We start from the raw sequence: 25,663 nt of genomic DNA on the forward strand, positions 1-25,663 counted from the left end.
TTTAATGGAAAAACTCTTCCGTTAAAAGTATTTGCTCAAAATCATACCAATGTAGACGCAGGCATAGAGAACTAAGAAATCTGATCTCCCCGAGAATAACTAGCTTTTGTAGCTCGGGGCTTCTGCTTTCCATTGGGCTCTAGCTGCTTGTCCTGGTGGGTTTAGGGAGTGATTGGACTTCCACTGCAGGAGCCACTCCTGAAGCCAAGTTCATACCCCCACCAACCTTCCCTGGGCTATAAGAAGCAACATGGCTGTACTGCCTTCACAGCCCAGCTCTGAAGGCAGCAATCCCCACCAACAGCAACGCAGAAGGAAGGATACAGTCTTGCAACCTGTCCCCACAGTAGCTTTGCAACCCTTTATACTCCTCTTTTGATTGGTGACCCCCACTTCTACAATGCCATGACATTTCAGATTTAAAGATCTGAAACTGAAATTGACTTTTAAAAATCTTGTGACCGTGAAATTGACCAATATGAAATTGCTAGGTCTATACAAATAACTAATGCTAAGGCATGGAATCCATTGCGAGGGTGCTGCTAGCACTGGGGGCATAGTGAGCAACTTACCTCCTTTCCAACTACAGTAAAACTACAGTGGTCCGGCATCCAATGGTCTGGCACTCCTGATGGTCCGGCACCATCTGGAACCCGGAAGTGCTCCGGGCAGTTGGACAATTGGAGCTGCTCTGCCCCCAGCTTTCCCGATTCAGCCACTGCTGAAACTGACCAGCGACTGACTCAGGGAAGCCGGGGGCAGAGCAGCTCTGCCCTGGGCTTCCCGGAGTCAGCCACTAGTCAGTTTCAGCAGTGGCTGACTCGGGGAAGTCTGGGTCAGAGCGGCTGGGGTGCTGCCAGGTTGGTCCCTTAGCACTGCCTCTCGGTGCTGCGGGACGAACCCGGCAGAACCCCAGCTGCTCTGCCCCAGACTTCCCCAAGTCAGCTGCTGCTGAAATTGACCAGTGGCTGACTCCGGGAAGCCCGGGTTGGTCCTGCAGAACTGAGGGGCGCATCCCCGCACTCCATCCTAGACCCCTCATAGCCCCCCCTTCCGATAGTCCGGCATATTTGATAATCTGGCACCCCCTGGGTCCTAAAGGTGCCAGATTATCGGAAGTTTACTGTATGTGGCAAGTGCTGCAGGAATGATCATGCAAGCCTAAAGTGTCAGTGTCCACTTTGTACATTGAAAAATAACATATGAATATTGGTGAAATCTTCCTAATGAATATGAATAAAAGATTGGCCCTGACCTTGTCTTACAAATAATCCGTATGAGTTCTTGGCTATTGTAATGCATCAAACATGGATGTTAGTTTAACCCTGTAGTTTGGTGGGTAAAGGGTTTATGTGAATTCTGTAATTAAATTAATCTTATTTTTGTAAATTGCTATTTTTTAGAAAAAGAGATTATAGAAATCTTATTTAAAAATTAATTTTACTAAATCTCTCAGTGTATATATGGTTTTATATGTGAACTATCTTTTTGTTGTACAGATTTATATATGCTACTTTCCAACAGTGCAGGTGTTTTCCCAATTTTTTTTTTTAATTCTATGGATTGCAAATTGCTTAGTATAGATTAAGTTCTTTTAAAATTAAATGGTTTTTAATATACCTAAGAGAGTGTGTTTGAAATAAAATAGTTTATTAGATTCATTTTAGAGACAGAATTGTATTTTGGATGCACCCCTCTGTCCAGGATATTTTATTGTATGATATGTGTTTTTTCTAGTACAACAATAGCCAGACTGTGTTGTATATGTTGCTGCTAGTGCTTTTCAGACTTTTAATTTTAATGCCTGAATTCCTGAACAATAGGGGGATTGTGGGTAAGATAAATGACATTCAGATATTATGGTAATAGGCACGTTCAATAGAGGAGTAAGGAAATAAAGCACTGTTGTGTGTCCTGTTTTAGTACCTGATTTAATATAGATAGAATGTCTGTAAGTTTTCCCTGAGGTTTCAAGTAGGCTTCAGCTGTAACAGACTGTTGTGTACAAGGAACTCCTGCTGGTCCCTGAATGGTAACTCTACAGATAATCATTTTTCTTTTAGATTGCAGTTAAGGATTGCAACCCGGGGTGTAGAACAGCTGGCAGAAGGTGGTAGGATGGTCTATTCTACATGTTCATTGAATCCTGTTGAGAATGAAGCTGTGATAGCATCCCTTCTGGAAAAAAGTGAAGGTAAGGAAATGAGTTACCTTGGCTGAATATTTACTGAATAATACATTAAAATTGTTTCATGGTGATGGGGGAGATGTGCACATTACAATGCCAAGTATGAGTGTAGTATAAATGAGAGAGTCCTCTTAGGTGAATGTCAGTAATAAAAGTTCTCTAGACTAAGGGTGTGTCTAGACTACAGAGTTTTGTCAACAAAAGTGGACTTTTGTCGACAAAACTATACCTGCGTCCACACTACCGCTGAGTTCTGTCGACATAACGTCGACAGAACTCAGCAGTTTTGTCGACGCTGGTAAACCTCATTTTATGAGGCATAACACCTTCTGTCGACAGATTTTCTGTCGACAGAAGGTGTTATTGAATGTAAACTGTCCTTTGCGTCTACACTACCATGTCGACAAAGCAGCTTGCTTTGTCGACAGAACTCAATGTAGTCTAGACGCTCTTTGTCAACAGAAGTTTTGTCGACAGTATCTGTCGACAAAACTTCTGTCGACAGAAGCCTGTAGTCTAGACGTACCCTAGATGTGCCATTTTAACACAACAAGTACTCCATACAGAACCCCACCTTAAAGTTGGCTGCCATTGACTGCTTTTGCTGGATGGAACCCATATTGTCTTGTGATAAAGCTAAGCCTGGCTTTAGGGAACGTGCTTGGGCAGCACTGTCAGGCTGCTATGGAAGAGTACAGAATTGGGGTAGTAGCTTGTTTAAAAAGCAAAGATGTAGGTAAAATAATTTTCACTAGGGGTGTAAGTGTATCCTTTTAAATGGGTAACCAGTTACCCAAATGGTTACATGCCAGCTCCCCAGGAGCAGGGAGTCAAGCAGGGACCAGAACATGCAGGAAACGGACTTAAAAGCCAGCTCCTTGCATACACCAGCTCCCTGGGAGGCAACTGCTGTCCCACACTGCTGCCTCTGTATCGGAGGCTGCAGCATGGGGGCAGCAACCAGCTCCCCAGGAGAGGAGCTGGCAGCTGAGTGTGCACTGGCTGCTGGCCTAAACCTAGGGAGCCAGTGTGTGACTGTGTAACCACTAAAAATTTTAGCGGCTACAGTAATGACCGTTTTTTAACATCCCCAATTTTCACACTCTATTGGTCCCCCAACATAGGGTGGGAAGAAAATCAGATGCAGCAGTAGTTGGTAGTAAATACGTTAGGACTGTTTGAGGGATGTTACCAAATATCAAGGAATGGCACTATCTAATGGGCAAGTATGTTCTAGTGGCTTCTTCCTTGGGGCTGGTAGTTATAAGGTCTGGATTCTATTGCTGAGTCTGCGGACATCCTTTGTGTTCTTGACTAAAACACTTGATATCTCTGGTGTTTATTCCATGGGTAGACTTTCCCATGCAGTTTTTATAAACTATATTAGCCACACTATACCCACTCCAAGCAAAGGACTTTTCTGGCTGAATCAGCTAACTGCACATTTGAAAATTATTTCCAGTAATTTTGAATGTCTGTCTTTACTGAAGCTTAAATCAAGGGATTTACTGTATGTGGAGTTATTCTAATAGTTGTGATTAACTTCAAATGGAGTTGCTTTGGAAAAAAAGGATTCCCCATGTTAGTTTTTAGATGTTTACAATCATGTTTTTCTGCTTTAAGATTTTTATCTCTTTACTGTGTGGAATACTTGTGCAAGCAAGAAAGGGTGGCTGCTTGATTGACAAAGGAGAGAAAACTAACAAAAGTGCTGCAAAATGAACAGATGCAAATAAACTGAAAATCAGTAAAACCTTTTTCTGTTCTTTCATTTATAGCAAATTTGAGTTACAGTAATTTAATAATAATAAAAACAGTAATGTGATCTTTTTTGAATGAGTGATATTCAGGTATTAAAGGAATAATAGAAAATATTTTATTCATGTTTAGGCTATTTTAAGCACTTTACAAAGTAATCAGCTAACTGCTGAAAATTAGTGTTTGTTGAAGGACTGTTATGGTGTATAATTTTATAGAAAACAATGTTTGAAGGAAAGGATACTTAGAAGTACACCTCTAAGCATTTTCCCTAAAGTTTATATTTTCAAGAACACTTATTTCTTTTGCATATTTGGCTTTCTAGGTGCCTTAGAACTAGCTGATGTCTCTTCTGAGTTGCCAGGCTTGAAGTGGATGCCAGGGATTAAACAATGGAAGGTACTCAGAAGATACCTCTGTAAAGATATATATCATAGTCCCAGTCTTGATGAATTGCTTGGTACCCACACAGTTTTAGGGCTCTCGCCCTCCTACCTTCTCTCTTTGGGTACTCAGGAAGTAAGGGACACAACTTTACTTACCTTTGGGCTTCAGACTCTATTCCTCTGTGGACTCAGGGTTAACAGCCATTCCTGGTGGACTCAGGGCTCTCTGTGGCCATTTATCAGTGAAAGAGCCTTATATCCTTAACTTCTGTTAACAGTCACCAAAACAGAAAATACACACTAACCACACAGTGCTTACCATTCCAATAAAGGCAGACAAACTTCTTGATGACCAGTTAAAATTAGATTGTCCAGGGCTCTAGTTTCTGTACAGTATGTTCAGCATGTTGTTCCTGGAACTTCTCTTTGGACCCCAATTTATATAGTTAAAACTTGTCGTATCTAGCTACACGTCAACCCAGAGGAAGGAAACTTTTTGGAATGAGGCTCACGTATCTGCATGGATATGGTGGGCAATGCATACTAACAAAATTGGGGGCTGGGATGCATGAGGGGTTGAAGGCTGGCTGGAGGTGAGAGTTCTGCGATGGGGCCAGGGATGAGGACTTGGGCTATAGGAGGGTGCTCCAGGCTTGGGGTCTGAGGGATTCGTTGGCCAGGAGTGGGAGGCTTGGGTGCAGGCTCTGGCTGGCTTTTATTTCAAAAACTGCTCAGAAGCAGCAGCGCATGTCCCCTCTAGTTCTTACATGGAGGCACAGCCAGGTGGCTCTGTACACTACCCTGTCTGAAAATGCTGCCCTGCAGCTCACATTGTTCATGGTTCCTGGAGTCCCTTAGCTGCCCCTATGTACAAATCAGAAGGGGGACATGCTGCTGCTGCTGCTTCTAGAAGCCAAGTGGAGTGGCACAGGTCCCCAGCCCTGCTCCTTGATGGAAGTTTGAGGGCTGGATTTAAAGGTGTGATAGGCTGAACATGTCTGCAGGTCATAGTTTCCCACTCCTGCTATAACCAGTCATTTCAAGCTAAAGTGCAACAAAATAATTTTTTAACCAATCGTACCCCACCACCTTAATTGAGATACATTTTGCTAAATTAGTTATGTAACAGACAGGAACAATTAAATAACAGAAACCACAAAGATAAGGACCAGAGAAGTAGGGACCATAAATGCCAAACAGTGGAGAAGTATAGATTTCAGAATCACAACAGTTGATAAGGGGGTTCTTTCTAGACAGAATGTTACCAAATGACGTTTTCTTTAAACATTTTAAGCTCATTTCTTCATCTGGTGATGGTGGGTACCATTAGGACAGGAATCAACAACCCAATACTACATTGTTTTGGTGCAGTTTGTATGGGAAGTGAGGATGTGACTCTCCATCTTCTCTCATGGGTGCTTTTTCTCACTCTGGCTGCTGCTTTTACTGCAGAAAAAGGCTCCAGACCTTATAAATTTGGGTGTAAAATCAGGCAGGAATTTAGAGAGTTCTAAAATTGAGCTAAAAATATTCCATTTTGTTGATAATGCTAAAAAGTTACAATCTGTCAAAAGAAGCCACCTTGCTCCTTTACCATTCATTTTTAGCTGCTGGAACACTCCAGCAAGTCACCTGTCCTTGAGACTCTGTAGCTGACTGAATATTTATGAAAAATGGTCAAGAAGTGGAAGGTCCTTCAGACTTACGGAAATACTCTTTCAGCAGAAAGCAAACGTAGCAGGTTGCTTTAAGTTTGTTGCTCTTCTGACACTGAAGGCTGAACCTTAAAATGTATGCCTGTATTGTAAATACAAATTGGTAATGAATGGTATTTGGAATCTTACAATTTAAGTACACACTTTTTGAAATTTCATGTGAAATAAAATCTGTTTGCAGAGTCATTAGCAAAACAGACCTACCTACAAATGAAGGTGATGCTAAAAAAAAAAAAAAAAAAAAAGAAAGAAAAGAAAACAAGTAAATACTAAAACAAACATCTTGTTTTAGTATTTACCTCAAAGGATCCTAACAAATTAAATGTATTTATGGGTAGAATGTGGGTGGGGAGCACGATTCCATTTGTTTTAGGAATCTCCAGCTTGACAATAAATGGAAAGGATTTCAAGTAGCATCCATTGTTGTACTCAGATAGCAAAGCACAAAGTGAAAAGCCTTTGCTTGAGTGGAATTCATGCTTTACTTTTTAAATGGACAAAAATATAGGGTTTACACACACACTGCTCCAGGCAGGACACACAATGTCTAAAAATAATGTTAACTGATACACTGCATTTCTGTGATAATTTATGCTAAAAGTTGGTCGTGGGATAAAAAATCTTCCTCAAAACATTAAGATGTATATTCAGAATAAAACACAAACACCATGCAGAGACATACTGGCAGATTTACTTCTCTGGAACCCGTGTCTTCTACTTGAGAATGTGTGTTAAGCCTTATGTTAGTGTGTTTGCATGTTGTGAAAACAGCAGTAAAGATTAACTACAAGACTTCTATTAAATTCCTGGTTTTCATTGTATGTAAGCGTTTCAGTGGTAAAAATTTGGGAAAATTAATGCTTGTTTTTTTCCCAAAGGTGTAACCAGCATTCTTCAAAATTACAATCTTTGTGATGGCTTTTAAGTTAGCTGATCATTATTCCAGGGAAGAGAACATATCTTATTCAAAGATACGCTTTACAATTCCAATACACCAATATGTATAGAACTCTCTCAGGCCAAAGTTATGAAGTTCAGCAGAAGTCCCCATATGCTATTTTTGCTGTGATGTATGTAGGCATTCCTTAGTATTTCCATGGCTATTTTCTTTCTGATTATGTCAGAACACCACGCTGAAGGAGACCCCATCATGGTGAAGTTAGGATGTGGACCCGAGAATGAAAATGTGGTGTGATAAATGTTTTCATAGAGTGAAGACGGGAAGGGACCAGTAGATCCATCCCGTCTGACCTCTTATGTAACACCACAGAATTTCATCGAAGTACTCTTGCACTGAGTCCTATAATTTGTATAAAGCAGGGTTTCCCAACCTATGGGTCGTGACCCAAATATGGCCCACCATTATATTTCAAAAGGGTCACCAAGTGTCTCCCCTGGCTCTGCCCCTTCTCCTCCTGTTTTTGAATTACCTTGGGTCACCAAGTTTTCCTGAATTGTCAAAATGGGTCCCCATCTGGAAAAGATTGGGAACTGCTGGTATAAAGTATATCTTCAAGAAAAACAGGTTTTGTACAAAGCTAATTAAAAAATGTCAGAATTTTGTAAGTTGAAACTTCATGTGATAATCTTGACAATTCTTTAAGTGTGACTGAAATTTAGTACAAGCTATTATTACTTCTGTTATAACAGAGTAATATAAAACCATCAATACTCTATGCACACAATGTAGGTATGGTTTCATTCTATTGTTTCATTGTCTTTCCATCGCTTTTGATATTGTCAGAAGTACAAATATGCAGTAAATTCAGCAGATTAGTGCTACACCTTTTTGTCTGAAAATAATCATACGAGTCAGGAAAATGTTACCATTCTTATAAAAATGTTGACTTGATAATTTTGCACTAATAGACGTACAAATTTACTCAGACTATAACATTACCAGTTAAGATTCCTATAGGGATTTTGCATTTCCTGCCTTTTTGATGTGACTGTGTATCTGTTCCATTTGCATGTTAACAAGTAACTTAACATCAAATTTTAATTCTAAGTGGACAACTGGCACTAGTAATCTTGGTACGGCAGTTTTTAATTGTTTCCCAATGCAGAATTGCAGGCTGAAACACCATTGTCCCATTTCCCATTCAGGTAATGTTAAAAGATGGACAGTGGTTTGAATCCTGGAAGGACGTGCCTGCTAACAGGCAGACCCAAATTCGTCCCACTATGTTCCCAATAGAAGATGAAGAAAAACTAAAAGCACTGAATCTGGAGCGTTGGTAAGTTTTTCCAGAGTGGTTTAAAGTGACAGGGAAACTTGATGTCTGGATTTTATGATGGCGGAAAGATACTTTGCAGTGACAAATAAATGTTAGGAATGAATATTGAGCTAGATCAGAATTTAAGTGGCTAGGCTACAGTGTTCATTATAAGCATTGGTAACTGAATAATATGATTAGAACCCTAAAATAAGGTAGTAAGAGGTAATTATAGGTTGATTTCAAGGAAAATTCTACTATATGATGAGAACATAAGGACAAATTCTGGCTTCATATACAATAAGGCTACGTCTACACTGGCCCCTTTTCCGGAAGGGGCATGTAAATTTCATGAGTCGTAGTAGGGAAATGCGCGGGGGATTTAAATATCCCCCGCGGCATTTAAATAAAAATGTCCGCCGCTTTTTTCCGGCTTTTAAAAAAGCCGGAAAAGAGCGTCTACACTGGCCCCGATCCTCCGGAAAAAGTGCCCTTTTCCGGAGGCTCTTATTCCTACTTCGAAGTGAAATTTACATGCCCCTTCCGGAAAAGGGGCCAGTGTAGACGAGCCCATTGTGTATACAGGGCATGGTCAATGCTGTATAACAGCTACGCATTATGGTTAGAACTTTTTATTTTAAAATAGTACAGTTAACCAGTTGTATACAAATCAGAAAGCCTTTCTTAGTGAATATTCTATTAAAAAACACCAAGAATTTGAAATTCAGGTTTTATCATAGCTAAAGTTTTTAGTCCAATATAAAACTAAGGATATTTTGCAACTGATGTAGTTCACAGTGGAAGTTAGAATATTTCATTTAGACTTTGTTTCTAACTTGATTTCATCTTCCTAATTTTAACAGATACATAATTTACACTAATGTAAATGTGAGCATATTTCTTTCAGTATTTTATAAAAAACCCAATTGCTGGTATTGACCGAGTACTTTCCCCCTCTCCAGTCTTAGAATATTGCCACATCACCAGAACACAGGAGGTTTCTTTGTGGCTGTATTAATAAAAAAATCTCCAATGCCATGGAATAAACGCCAACCGAAGGTAATGTTCCTTTTTGAAGAGCAGTAATATCATCTATTGTGTTTTGGAAGCTTTCCTAAAATTTTTAGATTAGAGTATTATTGGAAAAACCACAGTTAGCAAAAGTAGTTGTCTTTCATGCCCATCTGTTAAGTATTTTTTTAAGTTCATCACAAGTTCAGTTTTTTAATGTGATGTAAATAAAATATGAATTTGTATAAACCGTAACTGTTTCTAGTTGTATATTAAACACGTGTGGAATCCCTTCCAGTGTGAAACTTACTTATACAAATATTCCAGAAACTAGAATGCTAGAATTACCTTTCCAAGATACAGAAATGAAACGCCCTTCTTTACGAGATTTTTGTGAGAGAAAGAGAGAAAGGGGTGTGTGGTCATGTTAGCAATGTGCTATATTAAAGGTACTTCATCAACCCAAATCACATTTATATGTAAATTTTCTTTCTATTGTTAGAAGTAATACCTAAGGGTACGTCTAGACTACATGGCTCCGTCGATGGAGCTATGTATAATAGTTTACTCGCCTTAGTCAGTGAAGCAGGGATTTAAATAATCCCCGCTTTGTTAAAATGAAAATGGTCGCCACACTGTGCCGACGATCAGCTGATCCGGCACGGCGCGGCAATCTAGACATGGCACAGTCGACAAGCGAAGCATTTCCAAGGCATAGCGGAGTGGTGGACAAAGGCTTCCCTTGTCGACTGTGCCACATCTAGACTGCTGCACTGTGCTGGATCAGCTGATTGTCGGCACAGTGTGGCGGCCATTTTTATTTTAATGCAGCGGGGATTATTTAAATCCCCACTTCATTGACTATGCTGAGTAAACTATTTTACATGGCTCCGTCGACAGCCATGTAGTCTAGACGTACCCTAAAATTGCTATACAGCCGGTCCCCAAGTTGCGAATGGTCAACTTACAACCGTTCGCATTTATGACTGAAGCTGTTGTAAATGATGGACCCTGAGTTATGAACGCAATCCATGCTTACGAGCAGCGTGGTCGTGTGTAACTCTGTGGGGTCTGACTTACGAACAAATTGAGTTACGACCAATTGTTTGGTCCGTAACTGGCTTGTAAGTTGGGGAGAGGCTGTATCTGAAAAAAAATAAGATTACTTTTCTGTTTGTTGTTTTACTTTGTGTAGTCAATCAGTTAGCTTGTCAATAAGGATGTCAGTATTTAGATGACTACATGATTAACCGATAAAAGGAGGCTTATTGGTTAATCCTGTCAACTACATACATTTCTGCACACCTTCCCCTTACCTTTGTAGCCTCTGTATAAGAGGCAGCATGGCAGGGGAGGTGGAAGCCATTGCGCCCCCCCCCCCCCCCCCATCCATGTTGTAGAGGGTGAGGGATGCAGGCGGGAGTCAATACTCGTGCAGGAGATGACTTTAAAGCAGACTCTCCACACGTGCCAACTCTGGACCTGTCTGCCCCCCTTCTTGTGCTGCTTCCTATGGGGGAGCAGAGGGTGAAGGGGAACAGGCAGGAGTCGGTGCTTTTAAGCCAGTTTCCCACTGCAGAGGCAGCAGTGCAGGGAGAGTGGTGGCAGAGGAGGCTGCTGTGAAGAAGCCTCTGTCCGTAATGGTTGCTGCATGGCAGCAGTACCTGTCTGTGGGGGGTCTGAGCTCCCCATGAATGGAGGCTGTGCCGGAATCCCACAGAGCATACTCCTGTTTGCGGGAAGCTTGGACCCCCACGGACATGGACTGCTGCCACCCTGTGCTGCTGTCTCTGAATCAGAAACAGCAGCACAGGGTGGCAGGCAGGGCCGGTCTGCGCGGGAAGCCGGTTTTTAAAGGCAGCAGCATAGAGTGGCAGGGGGCTCCCTGGGAGTAGGAGTGAAATGGCTGCTGGCTCCATTCCCAGGGAGTAGTGGGGTTCAGCTTCCTGCTGAAAGGTAGGGCTTTCATATATACCAGCATACACACTTATAGGGAAATGTGAGCGCTGACATGTCTACTTCCCAGTCTCTGGTATTCCTAATATTTTCCAGCTACTCTTGTGTTCTCCTTTTCCACTTTCCCTTAATTTCTACCCTATCCTTACTAGAGCATCCTCCCTCCAATTTCTCTTTCTCAATGGAGACCCAGAGCCCTTTCCCCCTATTATCTGTTCTTATACTCCCAGTGTCCCTCCCTTCCAAATAAGCCTTCTCAAGAGTGTTTTTTTTCTTTTCAGAAGAAATTTTAGTGCCTACTGTACTCAGATTACATTTCTCAAAATAGACACACACTCACACAACTTAATAAATGACCCAAAATTTGGACCAATAACAGTCTCTCTCCTCCAAAGAGCACACTGAATTTCAAGGCAACCTAAGCAAATGTGTCCATTATAGAGCAGTACTCCCTCTAAGCTGTGCAGCAGCTCAGCTTCACAGGTGATTAATCAGCTCTGCCCAGTCAGTGAGCTCAGTGCATGGAGCCCTGAGCCCCTGACTGGGCGGGGCTGATTCATCACCTGTGAAGCTGTGCTGCTGGTCCGTAGCTTAGGGGGAACACTGCTGAAGAGAACTTAGAAAAGTTGAGGTTTAAATGAAAGCTGGTCATAAACTTAACTGTATCAGAGTGCTCGCTCTGTTATAATGTGGTGCATAAAAATCAAATACATGTAACTTTGAAAGTTAGTGAAAGCTGAGAATGTTCATTTAGGGATAACAGATATTTTATTACAACAGTTGTGTAAAATATTTTCTTCATAATTATCTGAAACAGCTTCAGCGCAAGTTACCACAGAGAACAGGAGAAATTTCAGTGACTGCAACTGCCATAGATGATGGCTCTGTAGAATCTGTTGAAGAATCACCAGCTACTAAGGATGAGGAGACTAAGGAAACTCAGCACTTGCTGAATGTAGGGTGTGAGCAAAGCAAGAAAGAAGGAGTGTGCGGGTAAGAGAGTACATCTAAGCAGTCCTTGCTTCCTAACTGCTCAGTGTCTAATGTTGGCGAGCTGCATGCAATTCTTTGGCTTTACCCTTGCGGCTCTTTGGGGATTCTCCCAGCTGATTGTGATCACCCTGCCTGCCTGGGTCCCATGATGCTCTTGGGAGTAACTTTCATGGTCCCAGGAGGGGGAGGGTGTCTTGGTGTGATGCTCCTGCCTCCAAGCACTGCCCCTGCAACTCCCATTAGCAGAGAATGGTGAACTGTGGCCAGTGGGAGCTGAGGAGGTGGTGAGAGGGGCAGCGTACAGTCATGGGCCCCTCATACACAGGGGCATGTTCCGGGAGCAGCATGGGGCCTGGGCAGGCAGGAATACTGCTTAGTCTCACTATACTGCCTATTGGAAGCCACTCCTGGTAAGTACTGTCCGGTGGGAGGTAGCACCTCAGCTCCCTCCTAGAGTCAATACCCCATGACCTCTTCTGCATCCCAGCACTCTGCCCCAGCTTGGAGCCCACTCCTGCACCCAGTGCTTCCATGAGCTTTGCACCCCTTGCCGCCTCCCAGTACAGTTTTTGAAAGATCTCTTAACAGCAGAAATCATATTAAAAGTATTGGTGAGTAGTAATAACTTGAGTTTGTTCAATTATAATTAGTTGGTAAATTCTTACTTTGTTCAAACCAATTTTAAACATAATTTAATGTAAAGATAATAAGCAGTTAATTAAATGTGACAGGGAATGGGTCACTGTGTAATGTCCTGTTGACAACAAAATGTAGTTAAACTGTCGTTTTAATAACAATCTAAATAGAAGTTTATCCCATCACCTATTTTGTTTGTCAGAATTTGTTGGTTGTTTGCTGTATACTTACTATCTTTGTGTATGTGTACAGCTAGGTTTGTGTATGACATAGCTCTTGAAATATTTTGGTCAAAGACCAAAACAAAAAAAAGATCATCATCTTTGAAGGGTTTTCAACTGCTGGTCTAACGCAAGATCCCCATGGCCTGTGTAGAACTCCAGTTCTGTTTAGTTCTTAAAGCATATGTCTAATTTGAAAAAAGATCTAATGGAATACAAATTGCACTTTCCGTACATTTGTTTCTGTTTTGTCTAGTTCCCTTGCTCCTGTCCTTAGGTTGGTGCTAAAGACATTTAAAGAGCATACAAACACATTGTCAGCAATATGTTTTTTTGCTGTACAAGACTCAGTGAGTGGCACAGTTCCAGTTGTGATAATCTTACTGTCTGAATGCTCAAAAAAAATCGGTCTGAAGAACTGGGCAGCCCACAAGGGAGAGCTCACTTAGAATACCTTTTTAATTAGTGGAGTAGTGATGGCTTTTTGCATATAGACATGGTATTTGAGTATTTTTAATAAATTATTTTAAACAAGGAATTTAAATGAAGAGACTAGGTCTGAGGTGCATTGGAATGGAAGTGGAGTTTTAGGCAGAGACGGCATCATTAGAAGTAGAGATGTAAAGCGACTAGTCGATTAGCCGATAAGCTTATGCTTATTGGATAGTTAACTTGTCCCTCAGCTAGTCGCTTCCCCTGCCACGCCCCCCAGCTCCCTCCGTCTTCCCCCCGCTGCCTTTATAAGAGGCAGCAAGGGGGGAAGCAGGACTAGTGCCGGTTCCCCCCAGCACTGGCTCCACAGGGAACAAGGGAGATAGAGGGTTAGCAGGGACTGAGCGCAAGCCGGGAATCAGCTGCTTCCTGGCTTGCACCCAGTCTTAGAGGCTGCGCCTCTGCTTTTAAAATGTATTATTAAGAGCTGTCAGGCTTTTAATACATTTAAAAGGCTGGTGCACAGCGTGAGGGACCTGGCGCAAGCTGGGAATCAGCTGTCCCGGCTCATGCTGGCTCCCCCACGCTGCTCTTCAGCCTTTTAAACATACGGGCTATGTCTACACTGGCTGGTTCTTGCGTAAGAACATCTTGTGCAAGAGTTCCTGCCCAAGAACTCTTGCACGAGAACACGTCCACACTGCCATGTGCTTTTGCGCAAGGACATCCAGTGTGGATGCTCTCTTGCGCAAGAATGCTCTGATGGCCATTTTAGCCATAGGGCTTTCTTGTGCAAGAAACTCCTGCTCCACGTCCACTTTGCCTTCTTGCGCAAGAGGGCTTACACCGATTAGAAAAGAGCGTAGCTCTTGCGCAAGAAGCCCTCTCTTCCAACGCCATACTGTAAATCTACTTGCACAAGTGCGGGTGGGCAGTGTGGACGCTCTGCGGAAGAACGGCCGTTCTTGTGCAAGAACCCGCTAATGTAGACAGAGCCTTTAAGAGCCTGCTGGCTCCTAATACATCGAAAAGGCAGAGCTGCAGCAGGATTAGCTCCCAGGGGTCGGGAGCTAACCCTGCTGTGGCTCCCCCGCTTATCAACTAGTTGATGGAAATTCCATCAACTAGTCAATTAGTTGATTAAATTTAACATCCCTAATTAGAAGAGGAGATCTAAGAATGAGGATAGAAAAGGGTTTCACTAGTGAAGTCACAAGCTTGATTATGGATAGGCAAGAAATGATACCACTCAACTCTTAAGGTTTCTATGGTTTATGGAATCATTTGTGAGGCTTCAAAAATATTTTATGGGTACAGGCGGATCTCCCTGTTCTGGCACCTTCAGGGGCCTAATGAGAGAACTTGCCAGACCAGGGGAGGTCTCCTTCTACCAGCTCCCCAAACCATTGCCTGCTGCTGGCAGACTGCCCCAGCAGGCACCCTGCCTCACCTCTCCACCCCCAATCTGGCTGGGCTGCTTACCCAGCTGCTGCTGGCTTCCTGGGTAGCTGAGGCTCCGGCTCCTGCCATAGGGCTCTGGTCCTGTGCTCCAGGGAGCTGCTGCAGGGCTCCGGCCCCAACCCCATGCTCCAGAGGACTGCTGTGGGGCTCCGGTTCTGCACTAATATGGGGTTGCAGCCACAGTGTCTTGCACCCGGGAACTGCTGGAGGGCTCCAGTCCTGTGGTGCTCTGGTTCCAGTCTCACATTGTCCCCAGCTGGGCTGCTGACCCTATTGCCCCAGCCCCAATTGGTGGTCCTGCCCTTAGGCTCCTGGCTCAGGAGCATCCATGGTCCTGTTGGACAAGGGATATTACCAGACCAGAGAGTGCTGGGTTTTGGAGTACAACTTGTATTTTAAACCCTTTTCAATGTGCCAGCTGTGCAAGCAAAGGTTTATATCACATTAAACATATAGTGTTTGATTTCCACTTTCACTTCATCAACCTCTTATCTGCACTGACATGAATCACCTAGCATAGTAGTATGGAAGCAATTAACTCTTCTGGTTCCTCCAGAGTCCATTTTTTCTCTCTCCCTTACTAAGAATGGTAGCACTACTTTCAGGAGTTAAAACTGTTCCCTCTCCTGACCCTCTTCTCTTTTCCTTTTCTTCCACCTGCCTTCCCAAGTATATCTAAGGAAACTTCTCATCATGATTCATCTTCCTGCTGCCACATATTTCCCTTCTGCCATTTCCATCTATGAGTTTTCAGTGGTTAAATTGTAGAAGAGTATTGAATGCTAGGTGAAGCATTGAAAAATGTGCAGAATAAGCATATATATGCCGGGTTTAACAAAGTATTTACATGAATTTGCTTTTAGACCACCACCTTCTAAAAAAATGAAGCTGTTTGGATTTAAAGAAGATCCGTTTGTATTCCTTTCTGAAGATGATCCATTGTTTCTGCCCATTGAGTAAGGAGAAATTCTGTCCTTTTATTTTGTAATAAGTTTCAAAGTCTCAGAGGGATAGCTGTGTTAGTCTGTAACTTTAAAAACAAAGAGCAAATCAATCCCAGGGTAACAGTGTCAAATTCGTGGATGGGCATGGATAAAGACATTAACTGGCTGGCACATTACAAAGCTAATTTCTCCTGCTTTTAACATCCACATTTTCATATCAAAAGCTATGAATGGGACACATCCAGCCCACTTAATTAGTCTCATTAACATGGACCCTACAATTGACAGATATTACTTCTGCTGTAATATATTGATTTTTGTTATTTCCACTCCAACTCACCTGATGAAGTGAGTTTTACCCATAAAAGCTCATGATGCTATATATTTTTCAGTCTCCATGGTGCCACAGGACTATTTGTTTTTAAAGTTTCAAAATAATTCAAGATCAGTTTCACAGTGAATAGGTCTAGTAGTATTTCTTAGAGGGAAGGGAGGATCTGGATTATTGCTTATACATAGAACAAGTTTTTCTTAATTTTTAGATTAACATACTCAAAACTATAATTCTTCCTTTTAAATAGAAATAACAGTAAGAATGAAAATTGAATTAAGCTTACAAATATATTCAGATTGCAGAGACGGCATCGATCATGGAAATTTCAACTTTATTTTTAAAATGTATTTTTTTAATTGTGAATCCTTTACAATGCTATGATTCTGTGGAGAGCATGTAACCTCATATAATCTGAAGCCAAACTATCTACTAAGATGAAAGATGAGTCAGAAGGGTATTGTAGGAAATAGGTTCGTCCAGCGTTTCCCAAACTGTGGGCTACGGCCCGGTACCGGTCCATGGGGAAAAAAATACCGGGCCTCAGAAAATTTTTTGCGAGAGAGCCCACCTTGCTACCCCCAAGATGCAAGCCATGCTGATGCTACCTCCAGAGACCACAGAAGTAGCACGGGCTTCCTGCGGGGTCGGGAGGCAGTTCTGCAGCTGCGCACCAGGTCCTGGCAGTGTGCAGGCTGCTGTGCCCCTGCCCCAACAACTGGCGCGGTACCTAAAATGCCGGATCATTGTGCACTGGGGACTTTGTTCCCCTTCTGCCTTCCTGCGCGTGGGGAAGTGGGTGGGGAGCCAGGACTGCACCTGCTTGGGTGGTGCATGCTGCCATGGGGAGTAGAGGAGCAAGGCACGTGCTGCCCAAGCGGTTGGGGCTGGCGTGGTCCAGGACACTACCCCTCCCCCTATGCAGGAAGGCATCAGGCGTGCAACGGACCAGCGTGTCAGGTACCGCGCCACTGTTTGGGGGACGGTGGAGCACCCCACGCACTTCCTGGGCCTTGGCAGCTACAGGATCCCCAGGTATCGGTCCCTGTCCCCTCCCCCCCAGACCCACACAAGCACCCTGTCCCAGCACTCATTGGCACTCTTCCCCAGAACTCTGTCCCAGCACCCACAAGCACAGTTGGGGCCACATTAGTGAAGTTTGAGGTGTTTGGAGGGGTTGTGTTTTTGTATCTCACTTGTGTGGCCCTGACTGACTTTTCTGTGGGCTAAAGTTAGCACTGGGGGCTATGGGAGGACCAGAAACAATTTTATTTGCATATTCATTATTTTCTTAATGAATATGCAAATATGCAAATAAAGTTACCAGTCTTCCAAAAGCTCATGAATGGATTTACTGGTCCCTGGTGTCAAAAAGTTTGGGAAAGCCATGCATTAGTTAATAATTTGTCATTTATTCAATATTGAACTTGGGCAAACAAAACATAATTTTTTATGACCATAGGAAGTTTTATGCATTGGATCCTTCATTCCCCAAGATGAATTTACTAACGCGAACTCAAGAAGGAAAGAAGAGGCAGCTGTACATGGTTTCTAAGGAACTAAGGAATGTATTGCTAAATAACAGTGAGAGAATGAAGGTATGATTCTTATTTTTGGACTCTCAATTAATAACAACTCCAAGATGATCATAATGGTCCCTTCTGACCTTAAAATCTATGAGTCTATGAGATTTAACATTGCCATGCATATTTTAAACAACTTTTGAGAAATATTGCTTTCCTCCTCTCTGATTTGAGCAATAGTGTCTCTGAGGTTTCTTTCCAGACTCATAGTTTCACATTTAGCAACGTACTTGGCGATATAATAGGCAACGGCAGGAGCAACTCCACCCAGTTGAATGTCCATGTTTGCACGCCAGTGGCTTAAGATTGAACCTTCTTGAAACTTCTGGTACCCATCCCAGTCAAACTGAACTTTCCAGAAGCCCTTCCAACCTTTGCAATACAAATACAATTCCTCAAAAAAGGAGTCATACAGATCTTATGCAAAAAGGAGTTTTTGTGCAAAACGGATCCATCTACACTGCTTGTTTTTGTGCAAAAAGCCTCGGACAGAGAATATGCTAATGACAGCACGACAAATGAGTGCTTCATTAGCATACTCTCTGCAGGCAAAACCCTGTAGTGTAGACATTGCCTGAGGGAACAGAAGAAGGTGGAGCAACTAACCAGCCCTCATTTCCTTTCACTGTTAGAACCAGATGACAGCATCCCATCTTGTCAACTCATATATTAGTTTACCTGTAATAGTTCAGCTGTTGGTATTTAGGGTATATTGCAATTGATCTGTTCGGTTTTTAGTTTGTTTTTTGTTTTTCCTGGTAGGGAAGTTTCCTCATATCTGACTAAAACTGTGCTTTTCACGTGAGGCAGTTTTGCCCCTTAATGGCAATACTCCAAATTGTTTTTACTGCCTGACTGAAGGACGACTTAGGGGAAAATGTAAGGATTGTAAGTCCCTTATGAAAAGGTCTTCCAAATACAAAGAAAGCAGGCTAAAACTTCTTCTGTTAGAAAAATCAGTGTAACCTGCCTCAGACCCTGAAGGGGAAGTAGGATTCTTCCAATCTGGAACAGTTGTCAGCTAAAAACCTTCCTACTGTGGCCTAAGCGGTGTGTGTGTGACTCTGGCAGATGGCAGAAAACCCCTATTCCTGTAAAGTAGCATGTAGCTCGGTTGTCTTCTAAGATGCTCCTAAAAGGGATTCCCCCCTTTCTTGCTCTTCAAAGAGATCTGCTTCTAAAATTACTTCATGTCCCTTCAGATCTCAGAGAGCCTCTAAAATCTTGGAGCTGCTGGTGTCTGTTTTTCCAGCACCAAGCGGAAAGCTTCCCTCAGCATGGACACTGCACTTCTCAGCTCTGCTTCCTTCAGTTCCAACCATCAGAGTTGTTAGTTGGAGACAGCCCGTTTGTGGCAGTGCTTTAAGGTGCCAAGATTGCTGCTGCTATCTGTACCAGCTACTGTATATCTTTGTCTCAAACCTTGATACTGGATCTGTCCCAGCATAGTAACAGAATGGTAATGTACACAGCACCCTGGGATCGGACACATAACTTCCTCTTTTTGAGCCTTGTTTGCATTTAAGCAGTTTCTAGATGAGCTCCCTAACTCTTAAACTTGTTTTTTCTTTAAAACTTCATTGATATTTTACTTTGACAGGTTATTAATACGGGGATAAAAGTCTGGTCTCGCAACAGTGATGGTGAACAGTTCGGCTGTGCCTTCAGACTAGCACAAGAGGTAATTGCAAAGCACTGTGCTTTCATATCTTGGGATCTCTATTAATATTTCCTTTAATACCTGCTGTATCCTGAATATAAGTGTGGCACATTATGAAGTGCAGCCTCCAAATATGGTATTTTAAAGTGCATTAAACAAATGGATTGCATTCTGATGTGACTATTCAGAGCTTTTTTAAAATTTAATCTTTTGTCAGAAAGCAGTAGGACACTGTCATGAGGTTTGATTTATTTTAGATCCAAGGGAAAGCAGTCCATTCCAGGGCTACTTAACCACTTTCTTATTTATTGCAAGCTTTAAGCAGTTAATACAGTTGTTTAAGTTTTACAAGCCTTAGGAACAATTACTATACAATTTAAACCTTAAATACTGTAAATTCTAAAGCAATTAATACAGCACAAAGCAATGCAAAAGCAATTACTAAAAGATCTACTGTATACAGTAATAAAGCCTAATTCACTTACACTTCACCTATATGCTACCTACAGTGCCACGCAGGAGGTTGTGGTTCCATTTTTTACCGTGCATTGGAACGCCATGCACTGGGCCACAAGTGTGAAGGACCTTATTCCTTCTAGTTACATCGAGCAGGACATATGGGTCAGTCCTGCCCATTCTCTCCCATTGATTGTTTTTATTTAGCCCGATTTTTAGCAAAGTGAGACTTGGTTGTTCTAATAATATTTATCAATTGATTACGTATTGTGTAGGATACGTAAAATGCCCAATGCCCCTATTTGGGGTACATCCTGCTGCTCAGGATGTTGCTGCCATGTGCATAGTTGACAGCTTTATGACTGCATCTGTACTTTTTGCTTATCAGAAATAAGCCCTGTGTTTTCTTGATGTGGTCTTGCGTAACATACTTAATCTGAATTCTTATGCAAAACACTTTCTGACTCAGTTTCCCTATTAACCCAAGCCATGCCTGCATGCTTTGTCACACTAGACTTGAGACAGGCCAGAAATCCACACTGTGGCCAAGACAGACATCACATTTATTGCCAAGGCAGGGTAGTCCAGACTCCCCTACAGACATTGGCTGGTGTCAGATACAGCTGAAAATGCCAACCTCATGACAGACTGATTAAAAATAGGACAGAAACTCCTAATACTGGTGGTTATTCTGACGTTGCTTTTACCAAACCAGTAACATAATGAGCTTCTGGTTAACCAGCGTGATGCTACAGAAGCTAACAACACAGTCCCCTTAGGCATCCAGCACTTACCACCACACAGACGTCTGGTCTTCATGGTGAGAGGTTACTGAAAATCAGATTAATCACATATGAAGTTCTTCCTACCCCAAAGGTCTGTCCATTTCTGCTGGTTATGCTAAATACTTAGACTGAAGCCAGTTCCTTTAGTTGAAACTGAAGATTTTATAATAAAAAAGGGGAATAGTTCTGTGATCAGAGGAATCATATATATTGCAAGTGATTGTAGAGTTTGTAGATCGGGATCGTAGCAGAGGAGATAATTATGCTAGTTTGCAAAAGTTGATTTCTGGATCAGGCCCAAAAGCTTGAGTCATTCAGTCCTTTGTTCAAAGCTTCCATTGTAGAAAGTTACACTTCTGAGAAATGAAGCAGGAATGATGATGAAGCAGCAATTTCACAGCTGCAATTTATAATTCACAGCACAGATGCAGAAATTTACACTCAAATGGAGTCCAGGGTTAAATACCCTTACCACGTGTCCTTACGTGCTCTGCTGAATGATAGGACAGCCAGTGGCTCTATGCTGTCTGAGGTGAAGGAAAAACTTGCTGAGGGAGTTGAATCCCTTCTGTGGCCTCTTAGCTGGTGGATGGGCAATCAGCACAGAGGCGAGCAGTGTTAATGAAAATCTGTCTGAAAGTGTCACGAAGGAACAATTCAAGTTTGTGATACAAATATAAAGCAGATAGAAAGATAATATGTGCAAACAAACAGTATTATGAGATTTAGCAAATCATCGCTTTTGTAAAGATATTTACATGATTTGCACAAGACTTTTTGCAATTATATAATGTTATCAATAATCTGATAAATGGATACCTGTCTTTTATATATTACCACATGCAGAGATTGCATCTTTAAACTGATTGATTGTATTTTTTTACCTCCAGGGTATATATACACTGTATCCATTCATTAATGCAAGGATTATAAATGTGTGCATAGAAGATGTTAAAGTGCTGCTAACTCAAGAGAATCCATTCTTAAGTAAATTTAGCAGTGAAACACACAAACGGGTCAAGGAGTTGGGTAAGCTTTCTGTTTTTATTATGGCAAAATGGAACACTATTTTGCATCTGTAGAACTTGAGAACTCTGCAATGAGTTATCCATTCAAATAAATGGAAAATCGAACATCCAGCGATGTTAGCATGTTTTCTTAGCCATCCATAGTGCAATAGTTAATATAGACATTCTAATGTTGCTGGAGCCACAGACTCTGGAAAGGCTTGTCTATATCTGGCCCCAAGTCTGGAAGCTTACTAGACTAAGCTTTGTAAACCTGCATGACCCAGACAGCCTGGTCTCTTGCATAGAGCTTGCCCTTTATAGAACCAGAAGAGTCATCAGGTCTGGGATTCCCACAAATCGTGAATCCAGCAAGAACTTTGGATTAGCGAAATTTCTTAACTCTGCCTACTTCTGTTCCTGCATATATTTCAATGGAAGCTGTTCCTAACCCATGCAGGTGTCTTTAAAACACCTTCATTAGTTTTATGACATTGGCCATATCTTGATTACATCTACTAATATTTTATCTAAACAAGTAGGAAAAATGCCACTCTGGACCTTTTTCTCTCCATGAAAAATCCTTACAAACAGGACACTGACAATGCAAGCGAAACAGCGTAAGCATGGTTCTCTCAAATGTACGTGGTAAAGCAAAAGAAAAATATTTTTTGTTAAACTCTTGCAGTGTTAGTAGTCTAGGTATTAAAAATCCAGACAGAAATTTGGTTTTATACAATATTGCATCCATACTCCTCATGATGGTATCTGTATGCCTGATGCCATCCCTTTAAGATAAAATGTAGGCACAAAAGCTTTCTTCCAAACCACTAACTTTTCTTTTGGTCAGCCCTCTGCCCTGTTTGTTTATTTAATGTGTTCTGACTTCTGCTTTATTTTTTGGATATTTCCTGTAGAGATAAATGTTTGTTCTAGAATTCAGGCACATGTTTGTTCCTATGAGAGTGGTGGTGGTTGGGATTTTTTTTGGGGGGGGGAGGGGAGAAGGCTTGTTCAAGATTCTTTTTTTTCCATCTGAAATATGAAACTGGAATAAAAATCTATACAGTTTTATAATCGTTTTATTGTATTGCTACACATAGCAATCGTGCAATTTTTGAACGAGGTCATTCTGATTGCTGTACAACTATACACATTTTGCTCTCATAACATTTTGGAATCACAAGTATTTCCAAGTAAATGTACCTAATCTTTCTTTTTTAGCTATGGGGAGCATTGTCTTGAAGTATGAACCAGATCCCAGGTAAACAGATGCTTTTCTAAAACATTTTTTTCACTTATCCTCACTCAGAAAAGGTACAAGAGAAATACATGTGAATATAGAAACAAAAGCATGTAACTCATTACCATGGGTATTTATCTTGAATTTCAGCGTAAGTTTAAAGCATTTGTACCTCTCTGGAAATGAAAATATTTGCTGTGAACTATTTTTCACTGCATTTACTAATAAGAAACATAGTCTTCAAGTATTTTAGTGATTATGCCTAGCAACAGCCAAGTGCTACATCACTCCATCTTAGGTGGTATTTCAGCATGAAAATTATTCACAAATATGACATTAGCATGTCTTATGTAAAACAGCTAACGCTGAATCTCCTAGAATGTGGTCAAGCAGTATTGTTTATTTGTTAATATTCAGTCACCATTGATGTTAAGGGCCCCTGTTTTTGTTTGATCCTGAACCTGTCCTTCAGGATTGTAGGTGCAGCTTGATGCTTCTTATAGTACCTATTTACTAATCAAAATGATTTGTAAATGTGATTGCACAGTTAGGATTCTAAATGGGTGCAGTTTTGGAGGCCATTCTTGTAAGCTTATGTCTAGATGTACATTTCTAAGAAGCCATTGCCGATTAGAGGCTAAGCAGGTTTGCACTTCACCTTCACTGTTGTCAGAGTTCTGATTGTAAATGCAAGGCTTGACATATACTTATTAACTCAAAGACTAAGCCAACTAGCCTCAAGTAATAAAGAAAAATGTGGATGGGTTCCCACCGGTAAGGTGAAGAGAAATAGCAAATAGGAGAGCTCATCTAACACACAGTTCCAATTCCTTCTTATGGTCTTAGGTTTTTTGGTTCCTCCTTTCCCTTTTTCAATTACTGTGCTTACCTCTGTGGCTGCTAATAGCTTTGTAGAGCACCGCTCCATAGTGAAACTTACATGGTTTTTTACCAGTTCCACTGCTGCCTGCAGAGTTTTGAATAAAAGAGTGAAAATCATAAGACTCTGATCAGAAGTTGAGGTATTGGAGTTCTCAGTTGACTGAGGAAGGTAACAGCTGTCATATAGTTCACGTTGAGAAAATTACCTTTGAAACTTTAAGAACCAGACATTTTTATTTTAAATTAAGGCTTAAATGATGGAGAAATGGATAGCTTAATAGGAAACCTGTTTGCTAATGGCAAGTTGGATGGGTATATAATTTTTGCATCCTTTTGTATATCTAGTTTAACTTTAATTTGTGGATTCTGTCAGTCTTTTCCATTTAAGGAAAGAATCCCAGGATTTAAAAATTCGTCCCTTCATTGCTATTGTGTAAGGAAACTGAAAAAAATGTTGGAAAATTGGGGAGGGTACAGAAAAGAAAAAAAAATTCAAGGACTTAAGAAAATGCTTTACAGAGTTCAGTCAGTTTTGGTTAGCAGAAGATTGCGAGGTGACTTGATTATATTGCATTGTACCTTCATGGGGAAAGAAAACTGAGTACTTAGGGCTTTTAGGTGTAGGAGAGAAGGGTGTAACAGAAACCAGTGATTGGAAAATGAAGCCAGACAAATGAAAATTAGAAATAAAGCTTTAAATAGGGAAGCTGATTTTTCTTGGCACTTTCTTCCTGTGGTTAGTGAGAGAGATTCTCCAATTCCATTTTTTCAGATCAAGAGTGGATACCTTTCTGGAAGGCATAATTTAGTCAGCACAGGTTATTAGGCTCAGTACTGGTTAATTAGGTGAAATGTAATGGCCTGTTACTATTTGATCTAGTCTAACTTCCTAAGTGTATCTGTTGGCCTTAAACTTCATGAATCTATGAAATAAATGTTTATAGTTATTGCTCGTGTTGCCTGTATGTTCCTCTCACAGTTAGTAATGTTGACTTGTCCTTATCAGTGTTTAAACAGTGCTGAATTAGATACCGCTTTAAAAGTAAAATACATAATACTGTTGGCTTGCTCCGTTGAAACCACATGTAAAGCTATTAAATTAAAATATTTCTGTAGACATGAATTCTCAAGATTGCGTAAATTAATTTTTATCAAACAACTAATTTTTAATAGCATACCTGATACTCTTCAGTGTCCTATTGTTCTGTGTGGCTGGCATGGAAAGACCTCACTTCGTGCATTTGTGCCCAAGAATGAGAGACTTCATTACCTGAGGATGATGGGAGTTGAAGTGTTTAAAGCAAAGAGGAAAGAGGAGGATTTTGACAGTAAAATGGAGGAAGGAGATCAGGACAACACAAAGCAGATGGAGGAAGAGATGGACATGGAACATAGAGCTGAGGATCACAATGAATTAGCCACAACAATGGAGGCAGAAGTGGATGAAGAACCTATTCATGAGCTTGTGAAAAGCAGTGTTTTAGAACCAGAGACTACAATGGAAAGTTCCCGGCCTTCCAGTGAAAATGCTGAAAACAGAGACATTACTGACCTTAGTAGTGTGAAAGATTGAGTTTTCTATCCATTACTTTGGTGGTATTTTCATAAAATGTAATCTAGACTTGTTTTTGGCATCTAAATACACTTTTAAAACTGCTTCAGTTTCTTGGGGGAAGTTGAAATGTTGGTGTGAGGTATTCTTTTACTGACGTTTCTTCTTGTTTTATTTTTTAAATAAAAAATCTTCCCCAGTGAGTCTGTCCTGTTCTTCCCATTTAACTCCATATAGTTGGTAATGT

At 41.3% G+C, this 25,663-nt stretch overlaps 1 protein-coding gene across 1 annotated transcript in view; it reads left to right on the forward strand.

Annotated features, from left to right (window-relative positions):
- The window catches only part of NSUN2 (NOP2/Sun RNA methyltransferase 2), a 43,180-nt gene extending 17,561 nt beyond the window's left edge, over positions 1–25,619 (forward strand). The window contains exons 9-19 of the mRNA XM_075921501.2: positions 2,064–2,194; positions 4,272–4,345; positions 8,154–8,284; positions 9,226–9,322; positions 12,048–12,223; positions 15,837–15,929; positions 17,711–17,846; positions 19,432–19,512; positions 21,623–21,761; positions 22,964–23,003; positions 25,038–25,619. Of these exons, the coding sequence (XP_075777616.2) occupies positions 2,064–2,194; positions 4,272–4,345; positions 8,154–8,284; positions 9,226–9,322; positions 12,048–12,223; positions 15,837–15,929; positions 17,711–17,846; positions 19,432–19,512; positions 21,623–21,761; positions 22,964–23,003; positions 25,038–25,437 (1,498 nt within the window). The 3' untranslated portion in view covers positions 25,438–25,619. The remainder of the gene's footprint in view (positions 1–2,063; positions 2,195–4,271; positions 4,346–8,153; positions 8,285–9,225; positions 9,323–12,047; positions 12,224–15,836; positions 15,930–17,710; positions 17,847–19,431; positions 19,513–21,622; positions 21,762–22,963; positions 23,004–25,037) is intronic.
- Positions 25,620–25,663: the final 44 nt, after the last annotated feature.

Source organism: Pelodiscus sinensis, chromosome 2, assembly GCF_052426305.1.
Source record: "Pelodiscus sinensis isolate ZL-2025 chromosome 2, ASM5242630v1, whole genome shotgun sequence".
Taxonomy (NCBI): domain Eukaryota; kingdom Metazoa; phylum Chordata; order Testudines; family Trionychidae; genus Pelodiscus; species Pelodiscus sinensis.